Source organism: Brassica napus, chromosome A9 (assembly GCF_020379485.1).
Source record: "Brassica napus cultivar Da-Ae chromosome A9, Da-Ae, whole genome shotgun sequence".
In the NCBI taxonomy this organism is placed as follows: domain Eukaryota; kingdom Viridiplantae; phylum Streptophyta; class Magnoliopsida; order Brassicales; family Brassicaceae; genus Brassica; species Brassica napus.
The window spans coordinates 6757603-6784689 of NC_063442.1; the positions used below are offsets into that span (position 1 = coordinate 6757603).

Here is a 27087-nt window from a genome sequence, read left to right on the forward strand (position 1 = left end):
TTGTCTACGATCGTATTTTCTTTATTAGAAATTATATTGGTCTACAGATATAAGTCATATAACCTATTTCCCTTATCTTAAGTTCTGTTGTCTCGAATTATTTCATCTAAAAACTCCTTGCACGGATCCGATTGTTATTACTCTTGAGGAACTTTGTAGACATTATATTTCCCCCATTTTGTCGAATAATCGAGACTAACTATTAATGTTTTAAAAAGGTAAGATTGCATTTTCAAAGAAATAAGAACGCAAAATTTGAGCGATTGGTAGACTTTGATGCAGAATATGTTCGTCCATTTCTTCTTTTCTTGTGGCGTACCCAAGAATATGGACCGACATATTATATACTTAAGTCTGAAAATAATACCGATCAAATAAAGATTCAAAGAATATGAAAAGATTCAACAGAGCCAAAGAAGCAGGCTTTAAGCAAACAGAGAGAATAAAATCGAAGTTGCGATTGGTGAGCTAGATTGTTTAATTAAAAGATTGCCGCTATTAGCAGAGATGTCTCTCTTATTTCTTTCTAACACATGCACTTTTAAATTGTTTCACGGAATAAGAATAACAAAAAACATGTTGTTGATCATCTTTTGATATATGTACAATATGCAATTGATTCTAAATTATGACTTAAGATTTATGTAAGTACCTATTATAAACTAATACAAACCGGTTTATGTGATACATGCTAAAGATGTAATGTATGATTTTCATTAATAACTGTATAAAAAACTGACATGTTGAGTCCTCAATCTAATCCTGCATTATAAACGACGATCAGAACTGGTTAAATCTTATCAAGTCTTGTTTATTAAATGTATAAACTGAACCGGTTTGGTTTGTTATAATCATATTTTAAACATACGTATACGAAAGTTGTCATATGCTAATCTATGTTGGTTAACCAAGCCATATTTTTAGGCGTAGTTAGTTGTTAAGCTAACGAATAATATGAAGTAATATACATAGTAAGTCATGAAAATTTATTAAGGAATAAATGAAACATAACTTTGTAAGAAAAATCTACTTTTTTTAAAAAAAATCACACATTAAATGAATTTGTGACTTCTATTTTAATAGAAAAGATAAATTGGTTCAGATATAAGGACGCATGCATGCAAATAAACAAACGTTTAATAAGGTGGTTTAATGGTTTAATCAGTATTAATCACCGATTTACGACGCCACCTTTAGCATTTTGGATCCGTACTGTATTATACGGTCCGTATCCAACACTCAAACAAGAAGACAAGGAAAAAAAAAAAACAAAGAGAATGACAGCAAAATGGCCAACCACAAAGAAAGAAAAGAAAACATCCCTCAAAAGGATCATGATCCGATTGGGTTCAGCTATCTTTATCTTTTTCTTCTTTGTTTCTTATTAGTTACGTTTTTAACATGTAGTTTGACCGATTGGCTTTCTAGATAACTTACCGTCGACTTATTCTTCTCATTTACATATTTCTATCAATGCTTTTGAGATTCGAACCCGTAATTTTCCGTCGATTTAAAAATGGTTATTCTACCATCAATTTTAAAAATGGTTATTCTACCGTCGACGGTTACACTTACGTCCATCTGATAATTTTCAGTTCAAACAAAATTAGATTGAATACTACGTAGATTAATAACCTTTTTTGAATCCTAATAGATATTTAAGTTTTTTTTTTTTGAAACACTAAGGGTGTGTCTGGTAACCATCATAGGAATAATAGGAACGGATAGGAAAAAAATGAGTAGGAATAAAATTTTGGGAATGATGGTTCCTTATCAAAATTAATGAAGAATAAATTTGTTCTATAATTCTCTACGAACAAAGGAATGAAGGGGAATGAAAAGGAAAATTCATTCCTTATGAATGGTAAAAAAATAATATTAAAGTACATAGTGTTCCTCTTCGTTCTCTAAGTCACTAGTCACATCCTTAGATTTTTCTAATCGTCTTCTATGTGTTCAAGTCTGGATCTTTTTCTTTTTGATCTTATTTCCCTTTTATACACAAACTCCCTCCACTCCTTGGCATAAGTTGGTTTGCCCTAACGAATTGGGTCGGGATTAACAGGCCGAGTGATTGTGCCGAGCCTTCAGGTCGTTCCTTTAGTTGCCGAGCTGGCATGCCGAGCTCGCGGCACCTGGGTTAGAGTGCCAGACAATTGAGCCTGTCTCATGACGCCTAGTTAAGCCGGGTTGAGCCAACTTTTTTTTTTTTGCTAAATTGTAAATATCATTACTAGAATGAAGGTTTAGTGCATGATTAAATGCAACAATTTGCTTGAAACCCAATATGAAAGCCGGGTTGAGCCGACTTATTGGGCATAGTTATTTATTTAATGGTCTTGTGGAAGGATGCAATCCATTTTTTACGGTAAATTCCTTCAGTCCACTTGTGAAAGATGCAGTTGATCTCGGTGAATTTGTGGGTGGTTGTGGAAAATGAAGAACTCGGTTGAAAGTGGTTCGAACGGAATCATCCACTTAGTGGGACTCACGCGAGTTAGTCGTGACAAGTGTATTTGTCAATCACTCTGCGGGACTCATGCCAGTTGTAAACTGTGACAATCGTGGTTGTCAGTTGCTCGGCGGGGCTTATGCGAACAAATTGTGACAAACGTTTGCTTGTCTCTTTTCTCATCTTTCAGTTCTGAGTTCCTTAGTAATCAACAACAGTATTAAAACAAACACAATTAAGTATATATAAATAGCTCGACTTGTGTAAGAAATCAAAAGTAAAATACAAAAACGAAAACTATAAACCCTAACCTTGAGTGATAGGAAGGAATCGAAAGAACGTTTTCATATATGATCTCAAATTAAATTTCTACAAATCGTTTTTCAAGAGGAAAACATATACAATCGCTTTTGGAAGAGATGAAATGGTTCGATCTTCGTATATATAATCTTGATTCGTCTTTTCAACACCCCAATTTGTTAGATATGTATAATTTTCTTAAAATAATATATGAAAAAAGGATTACCATCGTGTTATTTGGGGTTTTTACTTAATTTAGGCATCAATATTTTTTTGCTTTTTTACATAATTGCTTTTGACCAAAGAGCTCCGACTTAGTTACTTGTGTGCTAAGTTATATACTGTCTTTAATTTCATGACCGGATGGGTACGTTATCTCTCTTACTTTCTTGTTTCGGAATCACTTTCATCTTCAAGGATCACTTCAAATGGGATTGATTCCACTTTCTTGAGAACGATAGTGGGATTCTTCTTCCCATCGCTGTCACATTCTACTTCACATGGTGGTTCATTCATTTCTTCTCCCCCAATCTATTATTACCCATCTCGGAATCAATATGTTCGGACTTGGGTTTGTGACATCCATCACATTCATCTTCCTGGTTGGTGTATTCATGTCCTCATGGCTCGGAGCTTCACTTCTCATTAGCTCAAAGGACATCGTAAGACCTAACCTCTCTGTCCGGCATAGGTAAGATTCGTAGAATTTGGATGTATGTTTATTAATGTAGACACTAAATAGCAAAAGAGAACGAAAAAGTTAGATTTGAAAGTAATATTTTAATATATTAAAGTAAACCATTATCATATATTATTGTTTTTGTGTTATCAAATGCTTGGAAAGGTTGAGAGACGCACGCATTTCTCATGAATCAAATCCATCATATGAGAACTACTAAATCTCTCGGAAGCAGCCTTAGCAACTTCAAAACTCTCTAACTCCTACTAAAGAATGTATGTGTGTATCAATAATGCCTCTCTATGTAAACGTCAAGAGAGTGCAGAACAGAGAGAGTTGTATGCCTCAACACAGAGCTTAAACTTCTCTTGAGCCTCTGCCTGCAATTTCCACCACATTACCCCAAAACAATCCGTCACACACAACTTGAGAAAACCTAAAACAATCCGAATCTTTGTTCAAAAAGCATACCTTAGAAGTCCCCTGGTTCGTATCCGGATGCCATTTCTTAGCTGATGAACGGTATCTGCAAGAAAAAAACTTTACTGAATACACTCTTGTCAGATTGTCATTGGATTCACTTGGAAGACGTACGCGTTCTTAACATCTTCTAGTTTGAGGGGACCAGCAAGAGGTAGACCAAGAGCCTTCCTATCAGACTGAGACCCAACCACCAAAGGCTCATCGCAATGATCATTGTTCCAGGCTTTGCTCCTTTGAGACTGAGTAGTCCAGCTCCATCCTTCTCTCCATTGAAACCCCGAGTCCCTTGAATACGAATACGAGGACTTCTGAGATTGGTTCGTCCATGCTTCTCTCCATGTGTTCTCAAATTTATTAGTAGCATCCGCTTCAAAATCGTCGTCGGTGTTTCCTTCTCTGTGCCACCCTAATATATACAAACAAACTTGTGTGATGTGTGATATTAGTACAAAGAAGAAGAAGGAAGCAACTCTCACGTTTAGTTTTCTTGTCACGAGGCTTCTTCCCCCGGCCAGGTGGAGACTTTTTCTTCGTATGTCTATCTCGGATAAGCGGATTTGGACCAATGTTCCACTCATTCTACACGTTATAAGACAAGACAAGCAGACGTTTTAAGTATAGAAGCTATCAAGAAAGTAAAGAAAGATATTAAACCTGAAGGGGATCGTTAAGTCCACTGTGGAAGAGAAGCTTGTCAACAGTCTTTTTAGCACAAGTCCGACGTCCCTTCTCCTTAACGGTACATGTGAACCTTACGGACGACGAGTTCTGGGATCAACACAAATCAACTTATCTCTTCAAACGAAAGTTTTCAAATTTGCAATACCCATTTGGTTGTAATGAACAAATCATCCGATCAAATGGATTAAAGTTGACAACTTTTCAGACGTTACCTTTGAAGATTCAGAAGTTGTGCCACCACCACCACCCTTGGAAGCTCTATCCTGCGGGAAAAACAAAAAGGAAAGAATCGAACATCTAATTACTGTTGAACGAACCAGATTCAAAATTCTCGAGATAAGATCTTACGGAACCGAAGTGTTTCCTCGATTTCTCAGACAGGACACTGGTCGAATGAAATGGAGCGAGGATGGTTTTCGTAGCCGCGGAAGGTGATGAAAATGAGCTTTTCAGAGAGAGGAGGGTTCTCAATCTTAGCATAGTGAGATTCGGGAACAAGAGTGAAATTGAGAAATCACCAATTTGAGGAAGAAGAGGGACGGAGAGAGAGGGTGAGAGAATGAAATGAAATGGAAAAGGGTTTTTGACCGGTCCGGTATAACCGGGACCCGATATATACTCTGGTTCGGTCACTGCTTCTCATCTCCATTCAATCCCCTGTATATTATTTGAGAAGCAAATAGGTTGGTCCATCTAAATATATAATAAATTTTTTATTAAACCATAATAAATACATTATTAATGTGCTTCATTATTTCCTTAAAAAAAATTACGGAATTGCCTAATGTGGCTAAAGTATATATGACAATTAATAATTTTGAATAACAAAAATTTGATAAAAATAATTGTGCATTATAATTATATTTGTTTAATTTTAAGCTATTAAAATAAATTAAACAATCATAGTAACCATATAATAAAAATTTAAAAAATATATATATATATATATATATATATATATATATATTATATTTTGAATTTTTAAAAACGAGTATAAATTAATAAAACTGTTAAAAGTTTCACATTCAAATTTTGTGATCTAAGATTTAAAACTTTTGTTATGACGTGATACAAATAACTAAAAAAAAAATATAAGTTGAGAGTCTTATTTAATAAGTATCAAAAATAAAAGATATATAAATATATGTATCATTTTAAATTAAACTATATGCCATATAAAAATACATAAATATCTTAATTTTGAAATTTACTTTGAACATTTTTTTGATAAAAAATTTGAAAAAAATATTGACAACTTATTTTTTAAAATATTATAAATTACTTAAACCATTAATCCCACAGTGAAAATTTTGTTATCACTAATTTAGACTTTTTGTTATAACAGATACAAATGACAAAAAAAATAAGCAAAAAGCATCATCTAATAAATATTAATATTAAAATATACCATATATATGTTACTATCATTTAAATTTAATTATATATCTTATCAAATAGAAAAAATATTTTTTCGATTTATAAAATTTATTTATATGTTCGCACCAATTTAATTATATAAGTAGTAGATAATGACTTTTGAATTATTCAATATATATTTATTATTTTATAATATGTTATAAACATATAATATAAAAAATAATTTATATATATAATGTTCTTTCCGCGCAAAACCTAGTTTTCATTATTATACGACTAGACCTCGTTTACTTATTACTTATTACTCTGGTTCGGTCACTGCTTTCCATTCGATTTTCATAATTATGACTAGGCCTAGGACACTACTTATTAGGGTTGGGATCAAATTTTCCCGGTTTTGGGGTTCACCTTCTTAAGCTCATTTCGAGTTTTATATATAATCGAGTCAGATTAATAACATTTCAGTTTCGAAATGTCATTTCAAAATCACATGTAAAAAACTGTTTTGGAGTTCAGATTCAAATAAGGTCCATCAGGTTTTGCCCTGCCATCTCCGGCGAGGTCCAATATCCATGAGACCGTAGTTTACGTAATTCACGCAAGGCATTTAACATGGCATTTTCACGATTAAATAATATTTCATTCTTGTTGTTGCCACCATATTTCTTGCTCTTATTAAGTTCAGCTTTAGTAGAAGTAAGTAGCGACACTGGATGGATGATCTATCTGCCCTTATGATATTACTAGTCATTATGGAGGAGTCGAATCCGCCAATCATACCTTTCCAGCTATGTAGTAGCTCTTGTCACAACAGGGTTCCTACGGTGGGAATTGTCCTAAAATAGCCATAGTGTTGATTGCTCTTAACTTCTTTCTCAGGAAGTGCATCAAGTGCTTAAGGAATTTTGGGATATCATGCCCCAAGAATTAGTAGCCAAGTGCGTTCTAGTAGGGTACTCTACCATAAGATCGAGTTACAACTCCGAGTTCGGGTATTTTACAAATCATATCAAAATAAATATGAATTAGATTTTAAATACTTATTTTGAGTATTAATTCAAATCTTCAAATATTTGTTCGGATTCGGATTTTCAGATTTTCAAAAAAATTTGGGTATACAGATTCGGATGATATCCAATGCCCAGATACCGCCCTACAAGATTCTTTTCATGTATTTTTACAAATCGGACCGGGTTTGGATTGATTCTCATGTCGGATTTGGGTTAGGTCTTTGACCAAACATAATTATCACATGAAAAAAACTTGTAAGAATAAAATGGCAAGTTCCAAAAGCTTGTACCTTTTTTATTAACAATACTGAAGATTAAAAAAATCCAAAAATCAAGCAGTTGTTATATGTTCATGTCTGAGAATTGAATAAAATCGCTATAGAAATGAAACATATAATATAATCTGTCTGAGAAACATTCTAAACATTACTTTTTAGCTTACATGCTTCTACTCTCAGAACCTCAAAATCCTTCAAAAATCCTTTATTCATATTATCCCAAGAAAATCAATCTACCACTGGTCGTTTCAAAAGAGATTTCATTTAGGAGCATTAGGACTTTTAATCTCTTTAGAATCACTGTTAGATGATCCTTCACCTTCACTGCTTTGGAAGTCTTGGCTCGACAAAGCTATCTGTCTGAATTTCTTCATATCTGCATTGTAAGATGTCTGGCTATAATCTGAGCTTGTTCCTGATGCCCCGTAAATGTTGCTATGTCCCGGCTTTACACCTTCATATAAAACATCTAGTGACACTTCTCCTTCTAACGCTCTTACAATCTGAAAAAAAAAACTTTTTTGTTATTATCTGAAAACAAAAGGAATTTTTAAGTTAAACCATTGGTTCACCTGGCTCATCTTTGGGCGTTTACGTCCAGAATGACGAATGCTAGCAGCGGCACAAGTCACCATTCGAGCCATTTCTTGCGGGTTGTAGTTGCCTTCAAGCCTTACATCTGCGAGCTCATTAAAGTTTCCATCTTCTAGCGCGCGAACCATGATAGGACGAGCCTATATTTGTAGTAAAATGCTATCAGTAGTACCCGTAAAAAAGGCAAAAGCATATACCAACGTTTGTAAGTAGGAAAAATGAAAAAAACATATATACCCAGTCTACTAATGTGTCGTCCATGGTACTGCTACTATCGACCGGTCGTTTCCCAGTGATTAGTTCCAACAACATGACACCGTACGAGAAAACATCGGACTTCTCAGTTAATTTACCGCTCGATGCATATTCTGGAGCTAGATATCTACACATGTTTGTGCAGAGAAGTAAATTGGTCACTCTACAAAGGTTATGTTTCTTGAGTGGCATGAAAAATCTTATCTAGTGAAAAAACGCTAACCCGAAAGTTCCCATCACACGAGTAGATACATGAGTGTAGTTATCTGAAGTTAACTTGGCCAATCCAAAATCAGCCACCTGAAAAAAGACAAATGCTTAAAGTCATCAGCTATAGTGATTTTGCATCAACATAAACTGAAGCTGAATGCAACTACTAGTTTATCACCATTGCATCAAAGTTGAAGTCCAAGAGAATGTTTGCAGACTTGATGTCACGGTGAATGATCCGAGGATGGCCTATGACGATTTCTCAGCCAAAATAAATTACTAGTCAGAAATTTTTTTTCTCTGTTTTTGCAACATTGGTTAAGATATGAGATTGGTGTAATGTGCAAAACTCACAGTCTTCATGAAGGTAAGCGAGTCCTTTCGCAGAACCTAAGGCGATACGCATCCTGGTGGAGAAATCCATTACTGGAAGATTCTTCCCTGTAATAATAATAACAACCAACAAAGGTTAAAAAGTCTTGAATCTATAGACTAGATAAAACATTGTGTTGTAAGTTTGAAGTGTCTAACCATGAAGATGATATTCCAAAGTATTGTTAGGAACAAACTCATATACCAACATTCTCTGCCCATCAGCAATACAATATCCAACCAAAGAAACAAGATATCGATGATGCACACGGCTAATGATATCAACCTCAGCTTGAAACTCTCTTTCTCCTTGCCCACTACCTGATTTTAAACTCTTAACCGCGACTTCTTTCCCATTAGGCAACACACCTTTGTGCACATACCCAAATCCTCCCTGTCCCAAAAGGTTAGAATCTACAAAGCCTCCTGTTGCATCCGCGAGCTCTTGGTAAGTAAAAGTGCTTTTATTGAATCCGAGGGCTAGAGTAGGTGGAGGAGGAGGTAAAACCGGGCGTGCTGGTCCTGAGTACAAGGAAGAATTATCTCCGCTTGTAGGCATCCGTGGAGGAGGAGGCGGTGATGGTCCACCGCCTCCCCAACCACCAGAAGGTTGTTGGTTTTGGCCTTGTGAATTTAGGTGCCAATTTGGATAATTCTGTGAAGCATTGTTGCTGTTGTTGTTGTTGTTTCCATAGTATTGATATTGATTTCCTGAGACAATATTTAAAATGGTGAAACTTTTGATGCAACAACAGACGTATATGTGTACAGTAAATGGTTTTACCTTTCATGGATTCAGCGTCGAAGGAATCATCTTTGCTCTTCCTTCTGCGTCTAAGACACACAATAATAAGCACGATCATCAATAGTCCAGCTCCAGCTAATACACCTATAATGATCGCCGTATTCGTATTAATTCCTCCTCCACCGCTAGTGCCGCTACCTCCACCACTAGTACTGCTGCCACCTCCACTAGAGGGAGAATTATTCGAGCGAGAGCCACCATTATCTCCAGATGGTGACGTTCTACTACCACCATTATCTCCACCCCTAGATGGAGGAGAAGGAGGGGAGCCACGTGACGGTGGAGACTCATTGCCGCCGCCATTTCCTCCACCACCCTGTGATGCCGGTGGAGGAGGAGAGGTATTGCTGGAATCCGGGGGAGAAGGAGCTTGTGGAGCTGGTGGTGAGGTGGAATCAGGGGGAGGAGGTGATGAGCCTTCTTGAGTAGGAGGAGGAGGAGATGGAGACGGTGGAGACGGAGAAGAGCTTGAATTTGACGGTGGGGGAGCAGATTCAGGGGAAGAAGCCATTGGAGAAGAAGAAGAAACTCTCTATCTTCTCTCCCTTAATCACTCAAATTGTCTAAGAACAACAAACAACGAACAACAAAACGTAGATACACAAATCATTTATCAGATGGTGTTATTTGACCATGATTTCTTGTGTTATTATATTCGTCAGATAACTAACAATTAACAGCAAACAGAGTAATGCTAAGATTGTTAGATTTAATACAGAACTAGCAAGAGATTAGTACCTTAGAGAAATAGATTAAGGGGAGAGTGCAAGAATAGAGAGAGAAAGAAACATTTTGGTAAGAAAATGATTATAGAAAGTAAGTAAAGAGATGAGATTTGCTCAGTCTTCATCCCGACAAACATGCCTCTTCTCTCTCTGTGTCTTAATAACTGTTTTTCTGTTACTTAGTTGCATCGGTCTTATTTTTTTCATTTTGAGTCCGTGATGTTAGGTGCTAAAGATGTTGATTCAATTCCACGTAAATCCATGCATTATTTGTTTGTTAGCTGCATCCATTGAATTAATTCATCTTTTGTTTTATTTAAAGCTTTAAATTTAAATGGTTAATCCATTTTAAAAAATCTATTTTACATTGATCAAAGTTTGTTTGAGTGTTGTTATAATAGAAACTAGGATAAGACCCGCGCCTTGCACGGGATTAAGTTATTATTTTTATTATATTTTGGAGAATGAAACAATAGTTTGGCTTCATTTGGATTAGGGGTGTTCAATCCGGATATCGGGTTGGTTTCGGTTTGGTTCGGTTTTTTTCGGTATTTCGGTTAGTAAAATATAACTACTATTCTAAATCCATATTTACTTTGACTTTAGTCTTTCACATACTTTTGAAAGATTTCAACTGGACGACTAAATTGATCAGCCAATCTTATTACTTTAAATCATTAGTATTTATTTATATATATATATTATTTAGTTTGAATATTTATTAAATAAAAATTCATATGCGTTATATTTTTATGATCATTTGTAACTTATTATAACAAACAAAATAATCTATTGATCATAAAATTTTCAGAATGGGAATCTTCAAATTTCTAATAATATATAGACGTTTTGAAAAATTCAAAATATAACATATAAGAAAAAATATAAATGTTTTTATTATATATTTAATGTGATTTTTAATATCTTTCAATTATATAAAATTAAAAAAAAAAACTAAGATACCAAAATTGTTATCAAATATTTATTATTCATAATAATTAATTTTCATATATACGTTTAATCATATTAGGTAATTTCGTAGCTTCTAATTAAGGAAAGTGCAAAAAAAATTTGGTAGATTATTTATCAATTCGATAGTTAGTTTAATAAAAAATATAATGTATGTAAGTTAAGATGAATCAACCTATTTTTCTAAGAATAGTATATTTTATATAGTCAATTATTAAATGAGAATTTATAATCATACAGTTCTATGATCATTCATATCGTTTTATAACTGAATATTTAAATCATCGATAACAAAATTTTCAATGTGAAATCTTTAATAAGTTTATAATTTATAAATGTTTTTAAAAATTCATTGAAAGTTTTAATATTAAAATATTTATGTAATCTTATGGTATATAGTTTAATCTATATATATATGTTTTATTATTAAATGATATTTTTTACTCATATGGTTTTAAAATCATGTGTATCTTCTTATAATATTAAATAAAAGTTCATATTAATACAATTTTATGATCATTTGTAACTTATTATGACAAAAAAATAATCTATTGATCACAAAATTTTCAGAGTGGGAATCTTCAAATTTCTAATAATTTATAGACGTTTTGAAAAATTCAAAATTTAACATATAAGAAAAAATATAAATGTTTTTATTATATATTTAATGTGATTTTTTAATATCTTTTAGTAATATAAAATTAAAAAAGAACTAAGTTACAAAAATTGTTATCAATTATTTATTATTCATAATAATTAATTTTCACATATACGTTAATCATATTAGGTAATTTCGTAGCTTTTATTTAAGGAAAGTGCAAAACATTTTTGGTAAGTTATTTATCAATTAGATAGTTAATTTAATAAAAAGTGTAATATAAGTTAAGATAGACCAACCTATTTTTCTAAGAATAGTATATTTTATATAGTTATTTATTAAATAAGAATTTATAATCATACGGTTCTATGATCATTCTTATTGTTTAATAACAAAATATTTAAATCATCGATAACAAAATTTTCAATCTGAAATCTTTAATAAGTTTATAATTTACCAATGTTCTTGCAAATTCATTGAAAGTTTTAATATTAAAATATTTATGTAATCTTATGGTATATAGTGTTTAATCTATATATATATATATTTATTTTATTATTAAATGATATTTTTTACTCATATGGTTTTAAAATCATGTGTATCTTCTTATAATAAAAATGTTAAACCATTGATCATTAATTTTTAACATAATTATTTTAATAGTTTTAGTCATTTATTGTCGTTTTTAAAAATTCAAAATATAACATATACGAAAAAATCTAAATTTTACTTTTATAGCTAATTTGATTGTTTAATTTATTTTAATAATATAAAATTAAACAAAAAATGATGAAGGAGATATAAATTGTTATCAAATCTTTATTATTAAAATCATTAATTATCATATATATATTAGTCATTTATGGTAATTCCGTAGGTTTTATTTATGGAAAGCAAATAGCATATCATATCATTATATCATATAGTTTGACCAACTTATGTATCTAACAACATATAAAAATCGAATGTGGACCTACTTATTTTTCAATTGAATGTAATTGACTACCTAATTGAGTGCCACCTATGCATTGGGGCCTCTTTTAATTAATACAAAATTGAGGTTATATCTTTTCAAATGTTCCTCAATTAATATATAAGGGATGAGATAATATATTATTTTAGATATATTTTATGTTTTAAATAATAACCCACAAAAAATGTAATCGTAATATTAACAATAATCTGATTTACCATATAAACAAATATTATAAGTAGTACCAATTTTAATAGTTTATTTATATCAAATAAATAAAAGTAATTTATTTTAATATTTATTTATATAAAATAAATAAATATTAACTTATTTTTATATTCCAATATAAATAATATCAGTTGATATTATATGATGAACATAGCATAATACAAAAACATGTTTAAATAATGAAACCATCTAGATAAATAAATTATATAAAGTAACGTGTGATTCATAGAATATAAGGCGTAAATATTATGTAGAAATGATGAATCACATGTTGGAATAAATAAGGGTTGACGATCTATTTCCCCCTCGGAACTTTCATATAGCACCAGTTATCCACAAAGTTCAGACCTCGTTCCATATCTCCATGAGATGAAACTCAATAATCTATTTCCCCATCGATAGAAAGTTCGAAATCTATTTACCCCTAAATTAATACATCAAAATCTATCAACACATAAACCACATTTAAGTACGGTTTACTGTTCACCAAAACGGTGATAACCATTAAACGCCAACCAGACTCAAAATTAACCGAAATAAACCTGATTACAATAATTAAAACCTTACCCACCCGAGTTTATTACCCGTAAGTCAACCAAAGAGAGCAAACCCACCAAATCAGAAACTTTTACGAAGAACCCTAAACCACCCGAGTCTGTGCATCCATGGCGTTACCGGAATGGGGAGATGTTCCTCCACTCAACGACGAGGATTCTGATGGAGAAAACCGTACTGAAAGAAACGATTACAACATTGAGCAAGCTGTGATTGACTTTGACGGTGAATCACCCATTCGTCACAATGTCTATCCAGACACAGAGAGCGATGATGAAGAAGAAGAAGTCCAAAGAACAGTGAGAAAGCGTAACAATATCGTCAGAGGCGAAGGAAATTTGTTTGAAGGACAAGTCTTTAGCACTGGTTTGGCTTTTAAGGAAGCTGTTCTTGATTATGCTCTGAAAACAAGCAGAAATCTCAAACAATACAGGTATGACAAAGATAAGCTTGGCTATAATTGTGTTGGCGATGGCTGTTCATGGCGGATCTACTGTTCCACAACGGGGAAGACATTCCAATGGCAAGTTAAAGTCTTTAAGAATGTGCATAGCTGTGTCCCTAATGGTTGTTGTGAGATGATCAAAGTTCCAGTCATTGCACGCTTGTTTGTCGACAAGATTCGAGAAGAACCGGAATACTTTATGCCAATGAAGATCGAGAAACTAATCATGGAGAAGTGGAAGATCAATGTGTCTAGACCTCAGTGTCAAGCTGCAAGGAACAAGGCGTTGAGGTGGATTGCGAGAGAGTATGATGAACAGTTTGCGCGTCTCCATGATTATGTTAAGGAGATACTGGAGTCGAATCCCAATTCTTCTGTGGAGCTTGAGTGTCTGCCAGATGAGAAAGGTTTAGAGCTATTCAATAGGTTCTATGTCTGTTTTGACATATTAAGAAGAAGCTGGAAAGATACTTGTAGGCAGATTATAGGAGTGGATGGATGCCATCTGAAGTCGGAGATGAAAGGGATGTTATTGGTAGCTCTAGGTCGAGATCCAGATAATGCAATATATCCTATTGCTTGGGCTGTAGTGCAAGTAGAAAACACAAATAATTTGTTGTGGTTTGTGAAAAAGATAAAAGATGATTTGGGTCTGCTTAATGGTGAAGGATTTATCATGGTCTCGGATAGGCAAAAAGGATTAATCAAAGCTGTTCAGACTGAGCTGCCAGAAATAGAGCATAGAATGTGTGTGAGGCATATATACACAAATTTGAAGGGGAAGCATGGAAAAAAAGGAACAGATTTGAAGCTTCATGTTTGGAATCTTGCGTGGAGCTACAATGAGCCACAATATTATGAGAACTTGGACAGGATATTCAACTACGATTCTCAACTTCATGAAGATGTGTTAAAGACAAATCCCAAGTCTTGGTCTAGAGCATTCTTTAAGCTTGGAAATTACTGTGAAGATGTTGAGAATAATTCAACAGAATCGTGGAACAACACAATTCTGAAGGCTAGAGACAAGCCATATGTCCCTATGTTGGAGATGATTGCTCGACAGTCAATGGTCCGTATCGCAAAGAGAAGTGTGATAACGTTAGATCACAGAAGCTTGTGTACTCCTTATGTGATTGAGTACCTAGAAGAGGAGTTAGAGAAAGCATCGGCGTGTGTGGTGCATAGAAGCACAAATAACACATTTGATGCGAGAATTGGTGGGTGCTCGTATCGTGTTAAGGTTTTGGCCTGTTGGAGAAGAACCACGAGTGCATCAAGCTCCGGAGCCACCACAACCTGGCCGTAAGAAAGGTGAAAAAGATGGAAAGAGAGGAAATAACAGTAAAAAGAGGAAAAAAGGAATAAATGAGTCTCCAACAAAGAAGAAACCCAAGATGTTGAAGAGGATAATGCATTGTAGTCAATGTGGTGTAGCTAATCACAACTCTCGATTTCACAAGAAAGCACAACAGGTTAGTTTATCATTTGTGGTCCTTACTCTTTTGTATTTGTGTGATGGTTCTTATGGTATGATGTTACTTTCGCAGGCTCCTCAGCGTGACTCTTCTCAGGTTGAGTCTTCACAGGCTCAAGAATAATATGTTTGTGTTGGTGTAATGATTGATGGGTTAAGCTCTGTCAGTTTTTTATTTTGTTGAGCTACTAGGCATTTTGTTCCTTTTGCAATGTAAAAGAGCTACTTGTGTGTTAGAGCTACTTGTTATGGTTTATGAAATCAAAAACTACTTATTAGTTTTACGTATGTTTCTTACCTATGAGAATGATGACAAATGATAGAAACACAACAATATCATTACAAGAAACACAGCTCATGTCTAGTGACACTTGACATAACAAAACAAACACATAACAAGTGGCACAATCCGAACACAACAAGACAAGATTCCTAGCCTACTAGTTTCACTAAACCGATCATCAACATACATCCAATGACTCCACCAATTATCATTTTCTTCATGTTTGCCTTGGATTCCAACAAAGCATCTTCAACCCTCTCAAAAATCTCTTTCTCTAGCTTCATTTGCACACTCTCAAACATCATCTTCTCAAACTCCTCTCTACCTTGATCTATCTTTTCCATGGTTTGTTCGATTTTTTTTAATTGAGCACCCAATTTGTCTATCTCATTTAGAAAAGCCTCATCCACCCATTTGAAAACATGATTGTCATTTTCAAGCTATAAAACAAGTTTTCTCAGATTAAACACCAATGACATTCACAAATTACATAACCATTGCAAAATATAATCACATTACCTTATGTGATGCAGCATAAGAACAACGATAGTATCTGCGATACGGATTGAAGTCAGATTTTGAAATCTTTTCCACAACTGCAACCCCACACCAACATTGGCTCGGAACTCCCGAGACTCTACCTCTTCCTCGGCGAGATGATGCAGCAGTCGAATCTCCAGTTAGATTGCTCATGGTGAAAGATGGATTTCAAATCGATTTTAGGGTTCCTAGCTTTACAAAGTTCAGATTTGGGAATTTTGGGAAAAGAGAAAGCTTTTACCCGACTTTGATGGGTCCGGTTTACTCTGGTCAAAATTTAAATTCGGTTTACGGTCTGAATATATGTGGTTTGGTTTTTGGTTTTGGTTGTAAACCCAATTAACCAGATTTAGGGGTAAATAGATTTCGAACTTTCTATCGATGGGGAAATAGATTATTGAGTTTCATCTCATGGAGATATGGAACGAGGTCTGAACTTTGTGGATAACTGGTGTTATATGAAAGTTCCGAGGGGGAAATAGATCGTCAACCCAATAAATAATTATGGGGCGCCGTTAGAGTTTTAATGAGAACATAAAGCAAAAAAAGTCCTTGTAACAACACGAATGTACAAAACTCCTTCATGTGCATGTACCGTGTAGATCATCTTCAGTTATTGGATATTTGACCTTTAATAAAAAGTATAGTTTCATTTAAAACCACAATGACACAAAAAGTAATATACCAAAATAGGGTAAAATTAGTAATGTTCTTGTTTTAATAATATAGATAGGAATCTGTGATTGCTTTGCAAAATTTGGGTAGTTAAGTTGTTATGTATGAATTATGTTACAGAACTGAACTAACCCCAGGTTAAAAGTTATAAAAATGTTAGGTTGAAAACTTCACATACATCTTAATTCTTTACGTGATTCATGTGCAATCCGAATAAACGACAGATCAAACCAGACCGGTTTTATGACAAAATGATTGGATTTTTAATAATCGAACAAAAGAAGCCATGCACTAATAGTTCAATATACCAGTGCCATGACATACAAATTATACAATCAATCGATCTAACAGAAGTCTATCAGAATACGTAACTATTGGAGTGTTGGACCACAATAATCGAACAAAAGAAGCCATGCATCGTAGGTAACTAATAGTTCAATATACCAGTGCCATGACATACAAATTATACAATCAATCGATCTAACAGAAGTCTATCAGAATACGTAACTATTGGAGTGTTGGACCACAAGACTATTAGACTTAATTTTGCCACATTTATAATTCCGGAGAAGATATTATCCTCAAAGGTAACAACTTTGTAACACAATTTTCAACAACTTAATTTAGGAGAGGTAACGTATCCGGAAAGTCATCTATCGAGCCCTTCACTATATATACAAGACTCTTTGGAATTGTACACTCACCTCTCAAGAAACATAGCTTAAAAAGATAAAATTTGAAAATGGCGATCTTGCTCTCTTTCTTTTTGGTTTTGCTTCTTACTCTTGTATCATCAATCTTTCTTAAGAAGTTACAAAACTCAAAACTCAATCTTCCTCCTAGCCCCTCAAGTCTTCCTCTCATTGGAAACTTGCATCATCTTGCAGGGTTGCCTCACAGATGTTTCCATAAGCTATCAATCAAATATGGACCGGTGATGCTTCTTCGACTTGGCTTTGTTCCGGTGGTTGTGATCTCATCGAGTGAAGCAGCTGAAGCGGTTCTCAGAACTCATGACTTGGAATGTTGCAGCCGACCAAACACCTTCGGAACAAGAAAACTCTCTTACGGCTTTAAAGACATCTCCTTTTCTCCATACGGTGCTTATTGGCGGGAAATGCGAAAAATCGCGGTTATTGAGCTTTTTAGCCTTAAGAAGGTTCAATCTTTTAGGTACATTAGAGAAGAAGAGGTCGACTTCTTGGTGAAGAATCTGACGGAATCTTGCTTGAAACAATCTTCCGTGGATTTAAGTAAAACATTCTTCTCCCTCACGGCAAGCATCATCGGTAGAGTAGCTTTAGGACAGAACTTCCACGAGAGCGGCTTCATTATTGATCAAGAAAGGATCAAAACGCTTGTTACGGACGCAGTGGAAGCTCTAGGGACTTTCACTTTCTCTGACTTCTTCCAGGGTGGAGTCGGAAGATTCGTAGACTTTCTGTTTCAACGACACAAGAAGATCAACAAAGTCTTTAAAGAGCTTGATGCTTTTTATCAGCATGTGGTTGATGATCACTTGAAGCCAGAAGGAAGGAAAAATCCGGATATCGTTTCCTTGATGTTGGATATGATGGATAAACCCGAAAATGCAGATTCTTTCAAACTCAATATGGATAATCTCAAGGCAATCCTCATGGTAATAAGCTCATCAAATCTTGTTTTTTTTTTCACATCTTATTAAACCACAACTATATAGAATTAGATTTTAATGTTTGTTATGTGATCTTCAGAATGTGTTTCTTGGCGGGATAGATACAAGCTCTATAATAATGATTTGGGCGATGACAGAACTTGTTAGAAACCCTAGAGTGATGAAGAAAGCTCAGGAAGATATTCGAACCATCCTTGGGGCCAAACGGGAAAGAATAACTGAAGATGATCTAAACAAAGTTGATTACTTAAAGCTCATAATCAAGGAAACATTCAGATTGCATCCACCAGTTCCATTTATCGTCCCAAGGGAAACAATGTCTCACATCAAGATCAAAGGCTACGATATTCCCCCGAGAACGCAAATCCAAATTAATGTATGGACAATCGGACGTGACCCCAAGCGTTGGACCGACCCTGAAGATTTCATCCCTGAACGGTTTATTAATAGTTCTGTAGATTTTAGAGGACAACATTTTGACCTATTACCTTTTGGTTCTGGTCGAAGGATGTGTCCCGCGATGCCAATGGGAGTTGCTACTGTGGAGCTAGGGTTGATGAATTTGCTTTACTTCTTCGATTGGGGATTGCCAGATGGGATGGAAATTGGAGAAATTGACATGGAAGAATTTGGCAATCTCACCATTGTCAAGAAACTACCTCTTCAACTTGTACCCCTCCGACGTTACTGATGTGGAGTCTAAAAGGCTTGATAGCATGGAAAGATCACGAGCAAGGAACGTAAGGTTCTTATAGATATTGTTGCGTTATGTAATAATTGATGTTTGAACGATACTATATCAAGAAATAATAAAGTTCAGTGTTTTATTTAGAAAGTTGCGTCATAGCTGATGTTTCATTTTACATAGTTTTGGAAAACAAGTCAATTAACATCATTTTAAATGACTTTTCCTTGAGATTAGAAAAAAAGGTGGCAGGTATAGGGCAAGAAGGGGATGTGGATGTGCCCGTCCCTAATTTTGTTGTTTTTTCATAATAGTTATTTTCAATTTTATTTTGAATCCATATAAACCAAGCATTAGTTATAAGAAAATTATTATAAATCCATACCAAAACTAGAATTGACATCCGCCTTCCATTTGAAGGTGTAGAGAGAAGGAAAAAAAATATTTCTTCACTGATCTGATGGAATCTTAATGGTAGTGAGCAAATGAATATGTAACCAGTTCAAGAACATAGGGTGAGGTACATCAATTATTTATAATAAAACTAAAATGTGACATATATATGATATAAATTTAGCAATTAATTCATATTGCAAAACTTCAAACAGAAATATAAACAAAGTTAACTGTGATATTCTTTTATTTTAAAGAGTTTCACGGTTCATAAATAAATTGGAGAAATATGAGAGTTCCGTATGCAAAATAATAAAACACGCACTAAGTGTTATAAAAGAAAATATTTACTCATTATTCAATCAATTTTAAAATAATTACATTCAAAATTTTATATCAAATCAATTATGTGCACATTTCATTTAGAATATCTCTTTAACCAAAACATGATAACAACACAATATAAAAGTTGAAAACATACAAAACTCTGTGGCTTAGCACTAATTATTACCTAGTGTTTATAAATGATTAAAATATAATAATAATAGGAATACATGTGAACTGTATAATCATGAATAAGAAGAGCAAGCGGTAAAACGAGTGAGAAAGGAGCGAAACGAGTTTTAATTTTAAGGAAGCCTAGTCTCCTTCAGACGAGTTGAACGAAATGGTCTATTCAAGCTCCTGAGAACGAGCGGAACAGCCTGGTCTTTCAAATCAAATAAATAGTTAACCCACGATTGACCTTTATCTTGCCTATCTCTGTCTCGCATGAAAAGTCGAATGCGGGTAAGTCTCCCTCGTGTGAGGATTGTCATAAGTTGTGTCTGTCTGCTGTTAAATGACTTCACTTAATAGAGTCCTAAGGGCAGTCTCTTTGAGAAGGGGCCATATTGGTCAATATCTATTTGTCTTAATTATACTTGAGATGTCCATAATTTTTGTAGGTATTTTGAACTCTATTGCTGATGAAGGTGACCTGTTTATTAGAAGCACAGCAGTTGCAGCAGCATGGGCACGAATACTCGTTACTTGCCTTATACCCGCTACTTGATCCGTACTCGCCTCATTTTTTCAAGTATTCGTTGTTGCCAAGTCAAGTATCAAGTCGTTGCTACTTGCAAGTACAAAGCAAGTAACAAGTATCACAAAAAAAATTACGAGTCGCCTTGATATTACTCGTTACTTGTTTTACGACTTAAAAAATGATAATTAAAACATAAAAACCAAAGCTCTAAACAAATATTTCTTTGTTGTAATAAGTAAACAATACTTTCTTATAGAATTCTATCTTCTTCTTTTTATATTAAGTGCAAATATTTTATTTAAAATAACTCTCGTGTTTTTACCAAGTCGAGTAAATAAAATAAACTTTCATAACCTTCTCTCGTAAAATATTATCTATCAAGTAATTTTTAGAAATTTGGAAATATATCCAAATAATTAATAAATACTTGTAAGTAGCAAGTAATTGAACAAAGCAAGTAACTTGCAAGTAATATATTTTTGAACAAGTACTTGAAATAACAAGTACTCGTTTCCGACAAGTCAAGTACAAGTCGAAAAATTCATTACTCGTTCAAGGCAAATCAAGTATCAAGTATATCTAAAAAAACAAGTAACCGCCTTGCACCCAACCCAACAGATCTCAACAATCTTAAGAAATTTTGTTGTCTGATGACTTATGTACATTCAGTAGAAGAAAATCTCCTGACCAAGGGCTAAGCGAGTCATGCATATTCACAGGATATCCAGATGGAGTTAAAAGGTTACATGATATTGCTTTTGGAAAATCAGAAGATGGTGTATTGTGATTCTCATAGTGCAATAGGTTTGAAAAAGAATGTTGTGCACCATGAGAGAATGAAACATGTGGCAGTCAAATAACACTAAACCACCACGTGATTCATTAAGAGAATATCATAAACTTGGTATAGAAGATATAAACCCAAAGAATAAAAAAATTATGCGATATATCATGATCCAATCACTACAAGAAAACACATCGTTATTGACGGTCAAAAATGTCCCTTTTATGTCGTTAACCATGATTTGGGTCGCATTTACAACATCCTAAGAAATGTCCCTAATCGCGTGTCGTAAATTTTATATGGCGTTAAAATGTCGTTAATTAGTGACAGATTTCTATGCGTGTTTCTTTTGTCCTTATATAGCGACATCCTGTCGTCACTAATATACCACTTATTTACGACATTTGTTTCTGATGCTAAGTAACAACGTACCCATATGTTGCTAATTAGCTTCACTTTCTAAATGTCAATAATTAACGATGCAATGCCTAAATGTGGTATTTTAATAATTTGTTTAAAATTAATTAAATCATGTAACTAAAAACTTTCAGATTAAACCAGTATACAGAAAATGGAATTGGTTTGCAAAGTAAATAATTAAAATTAGTTTATAAATAAAATCTGGGTTACAATTAAATTTGGTTAACAAACTAAACCGGTTTAAGCATAAAATGGATAACAACAATACAAACCTAAACCTAAATAATAAAAAAATCTTCATGCCCTTCGTTGTCTTGCGCCGTCAACTGAAGTATCGTCATTTTGCTCCGGTCGCTTCAAGACCGTCTTTCTTGGCGGGATTCCGGAGCCTAAGGGGATTGAATCTCGATTGATAGCAAGAGATGGAACCAGAGAGTGAGCAGCGATAGAAGCTGTGAGCGGTGGAGATAGGAGGAAGTCTTGAGTGATGAGCGGTGGAGGCAGAAGAGCCGTGAGCGGTGAATCTAAAAGGATGAGGTGAGCAGTAGAGATAAGAGGATGAGGTGAGCGGTGGAGATAGGAGAGCCATGAGCAGTGGAGATAGGAGTAAGAATATGAAGATGAGACGAATGACTAAGAAGTAAAATATTATCGAAGTGTGGAAGGAGGAGAGAATAGGAGATAGAAGAAGCTCAATGCGAAGGACTGAAAACAAATCTGAAGGAGAGAGGAGAAGGGGGAAGAAAAATCTGAACCATTAGATTAAAAAATAATCAAGGGTGTAGATAGCAATCCTTGCAAAAAGATATTGGCCAATAAGAAATAAGAAACTTTTAAAGATTCACAAATAATTGTAATTTTATTGTTGGTCAAATTGTCGTTAATATGTCGTTTTAAAACCCCCAAATAACTGTAACTCATTTTTTAAGATTCACAAAAAGAAAAGTTTACATCTTGCACACACTAATATTTCATTGTAAAGGTACATAGTATGCAATATCTTTTACACCAAGTTGTTGCTAATAATCGTATAAATAAACGTAATCATATATCGTATGTCTTATAGAAATCTTGGAATAGCTAGTGATATTTGATTTTTTCAATGAAGGAAAAAAGTGATAATATTGGATATATAATAGTAGGCTATATAATATTATAACAAATAATTTTGTACAATAAACATAGTATACCATGAATTTTAGATTTGGAGGTTCAAGACAAAAATTTGTGGTTTAGGGATTGAAATTATCGTTACTATATCGCTAATTACTAACGAACTAACGACGGAACACCATGAATAGGCGTTAACCGGATGCTAATTTGCGTCATATACATGTCGTTGGTAATTTACACAGGGTTATGCACTTGTGTTGTGTGTGTTTTGACTGGAATTAACGACGGATAGTTTACGACATTGTTTTGATGTCGTTAATATGTCGTTAAATAACAACAATGTAATGACGTATACTGTAGCCATGCTTTAGTGATGGTTTAGCGACATAAGTTTCTTTGCTGACATTATAGTGTAGTTAAAATGTCATTAAAAACCGACGTTTGTGTGTGTCGTTAATTACCGACGTATTAACGACGTATGTATATCTTTGTCGTCCGTGTGTCATTAAGATGTCACTAATTTACGATGTTATGTTGATGTCGTTAATTTCCGTCCTTAATAGACTGTTTTCTTGTAGTGAATATAGATTATAGATAGTCTTGAGCGATTTATCTGCATACACAATCACACCGTATATATAGTATAGATATGCCAAATTACGTTGACAAAGAAAATATAAGCCAAATGGCCCAAATCACTCTACTACTACTACAATGATAATCAAATCTTATTATTGACTCTCTTTGCTTGAATCTCCACTCCGTCGCGAGCACCACGAGCATCTCCACCACCAAAAAGTTTCTCAATCTCTTCCAATGGCAATCCTTTGGTCTCCGGCAACATAAAGAAGAAGAACCACCACGCTACAACCGCGATTCCAGCGAACATAAAGAACACACCTCCCATCGTGATCGTCTTCATTATTGACAGAAAACTCATAGAGACCGCTGCGTTCATGATCCTATTAACCGCAACGCCTATGCTCGCTCCCTGAGCCCTAAGTCTCAGCGGGAATATCTCAGAGCTGTACACCCACGTTATAGGCCCAAGCCCGATCGAGAAAAACGCTACAAACGTGTACGCAGAGACGATGCTCAACCTCAAGGCCCACACTAACCGCCCGAAACGGTGAACTATCGTGAGACCAATCGCTAAACTGGTCGACGCAAAGACCATACCGCCTGTACTCGTCAACAAAAGCTTTCTCCGACCTACCTTGTCCAGCAAGAAAGTAGCTATTACTATAAAAACAGCCTTGGTTAAACCTACACCGACCGTGGCTAGTAAGAGCTTGTCTTTTGAAGTCACTCCAGCTTTCTCGAAGATCTTTGGGCTGTACAAAACGACGGCTTCGATCCCAGTCGCGTGCTCGAAAAAATGGATCCCCACGGCCGCGATCAAGATCAAACGCACCGCGGGTGTAGGGTTTATCACCAGCTCTCTCCATACACCGCGGCCAACCGCTTTAACCGCTCCATCTTCCTCTATCTCTGCAGCGGCTAAAATGTCCCTGAAGCGTTCTTCAGCTTCTTCTTCGGTGTTGGATATCAAAACCATGATTTTCTTGGCCTCTTCTAACCTACCTTGCATCACAAGCCACCTCGGAGATTCAGGCATTTTCAAAATCCCAAACGCTAATATCATTGAAGGAATCGCTGCGAGTCCAAGCATCAATCTCCAGCCGAGTTTCAACGTCAATTTCCCGAAGAAGTAGTTCGAAACATAGCCTAGTAAGATCCCTAGACTAATACAAAGCTCGGGGAGCGAAGTGAGAAAGCCTCTGTGTGAAGCAGAGGCTATCTCGGCGGAGTAGACCGGAGCTATCATTAGAGCAAACCCTACACCCACTCCAGCTATACATCTTCCTACCATTAAAACGGCGTAGTTTGGACCGTAACCCATAACAACCGATCCAACTAAGAATATCACGGAGGAGAGAGCAATGGTGTAACGCCGACCGATGACGTCAGATGTTTTTCCCGCCGTTAAAGATCCAACGAGAGCACAAAGATTCAGGATGCCCATCAAAACTTCTACCTGATCATCGTTTATTTTCAGATCATCTTGTATAAATATCCGTGCTCCGCTCATAACTCCCGTATCTAAGCACAAACAAAAAGAACAAGAAGATTCATTAACATAAGGGTTTTGGTTGGACGGTAAGATTCAGACAAAAGCATGCTAAGCAAGCATCATATAACGTGGAAAAATCTGCGTTTTGGTATGATATAGAGATTTACCATATCCGAAGATGATTGAAATGATGGAAGCAACGACAGCACACCCGAAAGCGAATTTGTTCATATGGGTTGGGTTTGGATTCGACCCGGCCGGTGAATTATGACCACCAGCGTGAACCATGGGGAGTCTTTTTTCTCCTCTCTTTTTTTGTTAGTTTTTTCTTAGGTTAAATGTTCTAGTAGCTTGGAGTATTGATATGTGTCTTTCTTTGTATATATAGACGCACTCACACTGTCACACACATGAGTCATGACTTTTGGTCGCCACTTAGTGGAAAATGACGATCATAAACTTCAACAGTGTTCGCGGGTCCCAAGTATTCTGTTTGGTACGAGAATTAGATATTTACGAAATATAATATTTTTTTCGGTAAAAACGAAATATAATATTTCCTAGCTAACTTAAGATTTTGACCTTAATGAAGAAGTAGGAAAGAACAAATTGAAAAGAACTCAAACAAAAACAATCAGAAAATATTGTGCACATGTTGTCATATAAGTGCTTTAAAATTGCATTTAACATGTGCAAAAAGCTTTATGAAAAGTTACAAAAAAAAGTTTATGAAAATATTTTTTTGAGATAGTTTGCGGTTGTCCAGCGGACCGAAGCCCAACCGACTAATCTCCTAAAAAATTAAATATTCATGTCATCAAGCCATACAAAAGAATAAATTTGAGTTTGGTATATTTTAAACCGGGAGTTCTTAACACCTTTTGAAACCTGCCGTACCACTCAACTACGATTGTGTGGTTAGTTTATGTTAAAAGCAATATATATAGCTCTTAGAACATCTCTAAAAAAATTTCTATTTTAGAGTTTTCAAACTCTATATTTAAATTTTCGTAGTGTTCTTTTTCAAAAGCAAAACTTTAAAATTAACTTTAAAATTATTTGAAATGTATACTATAATTTTTATATTTTTCATAATTAATATAAATTCATAAATAAATTATAAATAACAAGCACATATATAAAAATATTGCAGTAATATTAATTAATTAATTAATTATTACATTAGAATATAAAATTATAAAGAGAAATACATAATTAAATATTAAAATACAAACAAAATATCACATTATTCTATAAAATTACCTCTGTAATGCTCTATTTTCGGTACACAAAATTTGTTTGGACAATTTAGAGGTTCCGGAGCAAATTACTAGACTATTAGTATTGTTGTAATATTTAAATTTGTGAAATAATCATGTCTTCATGTATCTTCTTAAAAAGTTTTTCTATTAAGTTTCTCTTGTAATATTCTTGTTGTCTAATTCTAGTTTTAAAATATTATAAATCTTATTTTAAATTTTTATTTAATTTTATGTGTAAAATTTGAATTTATAAAAATAAATTTTAAATTTCTATGATATACAAACGTCATTATGATGTTATATTTGAAAGCCCTTAGTCAAAAAAATTATTATGTTATTCAAACCATTTAAAAATGACAAGTTAAAAGTCCCTATCTTCTTCACTTTCGGCATTTTCCTGATATGTGTAAAAGTGGTAAATATCCTTTAAAGATTCGTTTCCACATTTATATAACTTGGTGGCGTGCATGTTTTGTTGTACATACGTACTGTAGCACGGTTATATCTGTAAGAGCTATAATTCCAGTTTAAGGTTTCTATCTTGACCTAAATTAACAGGAACAATCAATGATGCTATATTTAAATTTATATTAATATTTATGTTCTCTTTAATCTATATTGTATTTGAACTATTTAATTTGCCTCAATAATAAACTAATTAAAATTAACTTTTTTGTCTCTTAAAACTATTAGACATGGTAAGCCTTTAAA

General features: G+C 34.2%; 6 protein-coding genes across 6 annotated transcripts; 2 read left to right on the forward strand and 4 right to left on the reverse strand.

The window, feature by feature from the left end:
• Positions 1-3517: 3517 nt before the first annotated feature.
• LOC106357805 lies at positions 3518-5162 on the reverse strand. The gene is made up of 7 exons (XM_013797506.3): positions 4944-5162; positions 4808-4858; positions 4569-4682; positions 4391-4493; positions 4026-4320; positions 3903-3957; positions 3518-3811 (listed from the first exon to the last, which is right to left on the reverse strand). Exons 1-7 carry the CDS (start codon positions 5073-5075, stop codon positions 3743-3745), a joined length of 819 nt encoding a protein of 272 aa, XP_013652960.2. The 5' UTR covers positions 5076-5162; the 3' UTR covers positions 3518-3742.
• A 2066-nt stretch (positions 5163-7228) lies between these two features.
• On the reverse strand, positions 7229-10582 carry LOC125577789 (proline-rich receptor-like protein kinase PERK4). The gene is made up of 9 exons (XM_048739646.1): positions 10235-10582; positions 9476-10059; positions 8851-9402; positions 8674-8760; positions 8498-8568; positions 8333-8409; positions 8092-8236; positions 7833-7994; positions 7229-7763 (listed from the first exon to the last, which is right to left on the reverse strand). Exons 2-9 carry the CDS (start codon positions 10005-10007, stop codon positions 7521-7523), a joined length of 1869 nt encoding a protein of 622 aa, XP_048595603.1. The 5' UTR covers positions 10008-10059; positions 10235-10582; the 3' UTR covers positions 7229-7520.
• A 3072-nt stretch (positions 10583-13654) lies between these two features.
• On the forward strand, positions 13655-15590 carry LOC125578022. Its single transcript, XM_048740289.1, has 3 exons — positions 13655-15162; positions 15233-15464; positions 15540-15590. The coding sequence occupies exons 1-3, from the start codon at positions 13655-13657 to the stop codon at positions 15588-15590; spliced, it is 1791 nt and encodes a 596-aa protein (XP_048596246.1).
• A 308-nt stretch (positions 15591-15898) lies between these two features.
• Positions 15899-16442, reverse strand: LOC125578023 (uncharacterized protein At4g04775-like). The gene is made up of 2 exons (XM_048740290.1): positions 16269-16442; positions 15899-16189 (listed from the first exon to the last, which is right to left on the reverse strand). Exons 1-2 carry the CDS (start codon positions 16440-16442, stop codon positions 15899-15901), a joined length of 465 nt encoding a protein of 154 aa, XP_048596247.1.
• A 973-nt stretch (positions 16443-17415) lies between these two features.
• LOC125577790 (cytochrome P450 71B2-like) lies at positions 17416-19458 on the forward strand. The gene is made up of 2 exons (XM_048739647.1): positions 17416-18603; positions 18698-19458. Exons 1-2 carry the CDS (start codon positions 17707-17709, stop codon positions 19307-19309), a joined length of 1509 nt encoding a protein of 502 aa, XP_048595604.1. The 5' UTR covers positions 17416-17706; the 3' UTR covers positions 19310-19458.
• Positions 19459-23656: 4198 nt separating this feature from the next.
• Positions 23657-25478, reverse strand: LOC106357802 (probable polyol transporter 3). The gene is made up of 2 exons (XM_013797502.3): positions 25282-25478; positions 23657-25143 (listed from the first exon to the last, which is right to left on the reverse strand). Exons 1-2 carry the CDS (start codon positions 25400-25402, stop codon positions 23762-23764), a joined length of 1503 nt encoding a protein of 500 aa, XP_013652956.2. The 5' UTR covers positions 25403-25478; the 3' UTR covers positions 23657-23761.
• Positions 25479-27087: the final 1609 nt, after the last annotated feature.

Excerpts from the sequence above, each read along its gene's own strand:
- LOC106357805 (XM_013797506.3), bottom strand. The coding sequence starts at position 5,075 with ATGCTAAGATTGAGAACCCTCCTCTCTCTGAAAAGCTCATTTTCATCA. Across the intron at positions 4,683-4,807 it reads CAACTTCTGAATCTTCAAAG|AACTCGTCGTCCGTAAGGTT; the intron begins GTAACGTCTGAA and ends TGTTGATCCCAG. Across the intron at positions 3,958-4,025 it reads CTAGAAGATGTTAAGAACGC|ATACCGTTCATCAGCTAAGA; the intron begins GTACGTCTTCCA and ends TTTTTCTTGCAG.
- LOC125578022 (XM_048740289.1), top strand. The coding sequence starts at position 13,655 with ATGGCGTTACCGGAATGGGGAGATGTTCCTCCACTCAACGACGAGGAT. Across the intron at positions 15,163-15,232 it reads GAGTTAGAGAAAGCATCGGC|GTTTTGGCCTGTTGGAGAAG; the intron begins GTGTGTGGTGCA and ends TATCGTGTTAAG. Across the intron at positions 15,465-15,539 it reads TTCACAAGAAAGCACAACAG|GCTCCTCAGCGTGACTCTTC; the intron begins GTTAGTTTATCA and ends TTACTTTCGCAG.
- LOC125577789 (XM_048739646.1), bottom strand. The coding sequence starts at position 10,007 with ATGGCTTCTTCCCCTGAATCTGCTCCCCCACCGTCAAATTCAAGCTCT. Across the intron at positions 8,569-8,673 it reads CGCTTACCTTCATGAAGACT|GCCATCCTCGGATCATTCAC; the intron begins GTGAGTTTTGCA and ends AAATCGTCATAG. Across the intron at positions 8,237-8,332 it reads CGTGTGATGGGAACTTTCGG|ATATCTAGCTCCAGAATATG; the intron begins GTTAGCGTTTTT and ends AAACATGTGTAG.
- LOC125578023 (XM_048740290.1), bottom strand. The coding sequence starts at position 16,442 with ATGAGCAATCTAACTGGAGATTCGACTGCTGCATCATCTCGCCGAGGA. Across the intron at positions 16,190-16,268 it reads CTTATGCTGCATCACATAAG|CTTGAAAATGACAATCATGT; the intron begins GTAATGTGATTA and ends CTTGTTTTATAG.
- LOC125577790 (XM_048739647.1), top strand. The coding sequence starts at position 17,707 with ATGGCGATCTTGCTCTCTTTCTTTTTGGTTTTGCTTCTTACTCTTGTA. Across the intron at positions 18,604-18,697 it reads ATCTCAAGGCAATCCTCATG|AATGTGTTTCTTGGCGGGAT; the intron begins GTAATAAGCTCA and ends TGTGATCTTCAG.
- LOC106357802 (XM_013797502.3), bottom strand. The coding sequence starts at position 25,402 with ATGGTTCACGCTGGTGGTCATAATTCACCGGCCGGGTCGAATCCAAAC. Across the intron at positions 25,144-25,281 it reads TTCAATCATCTTCGGATATG|ATACGGGAGTTATGAGCGGA; the intron begins GTAAATCTCTAT and ends GTTTGTGCTTAG.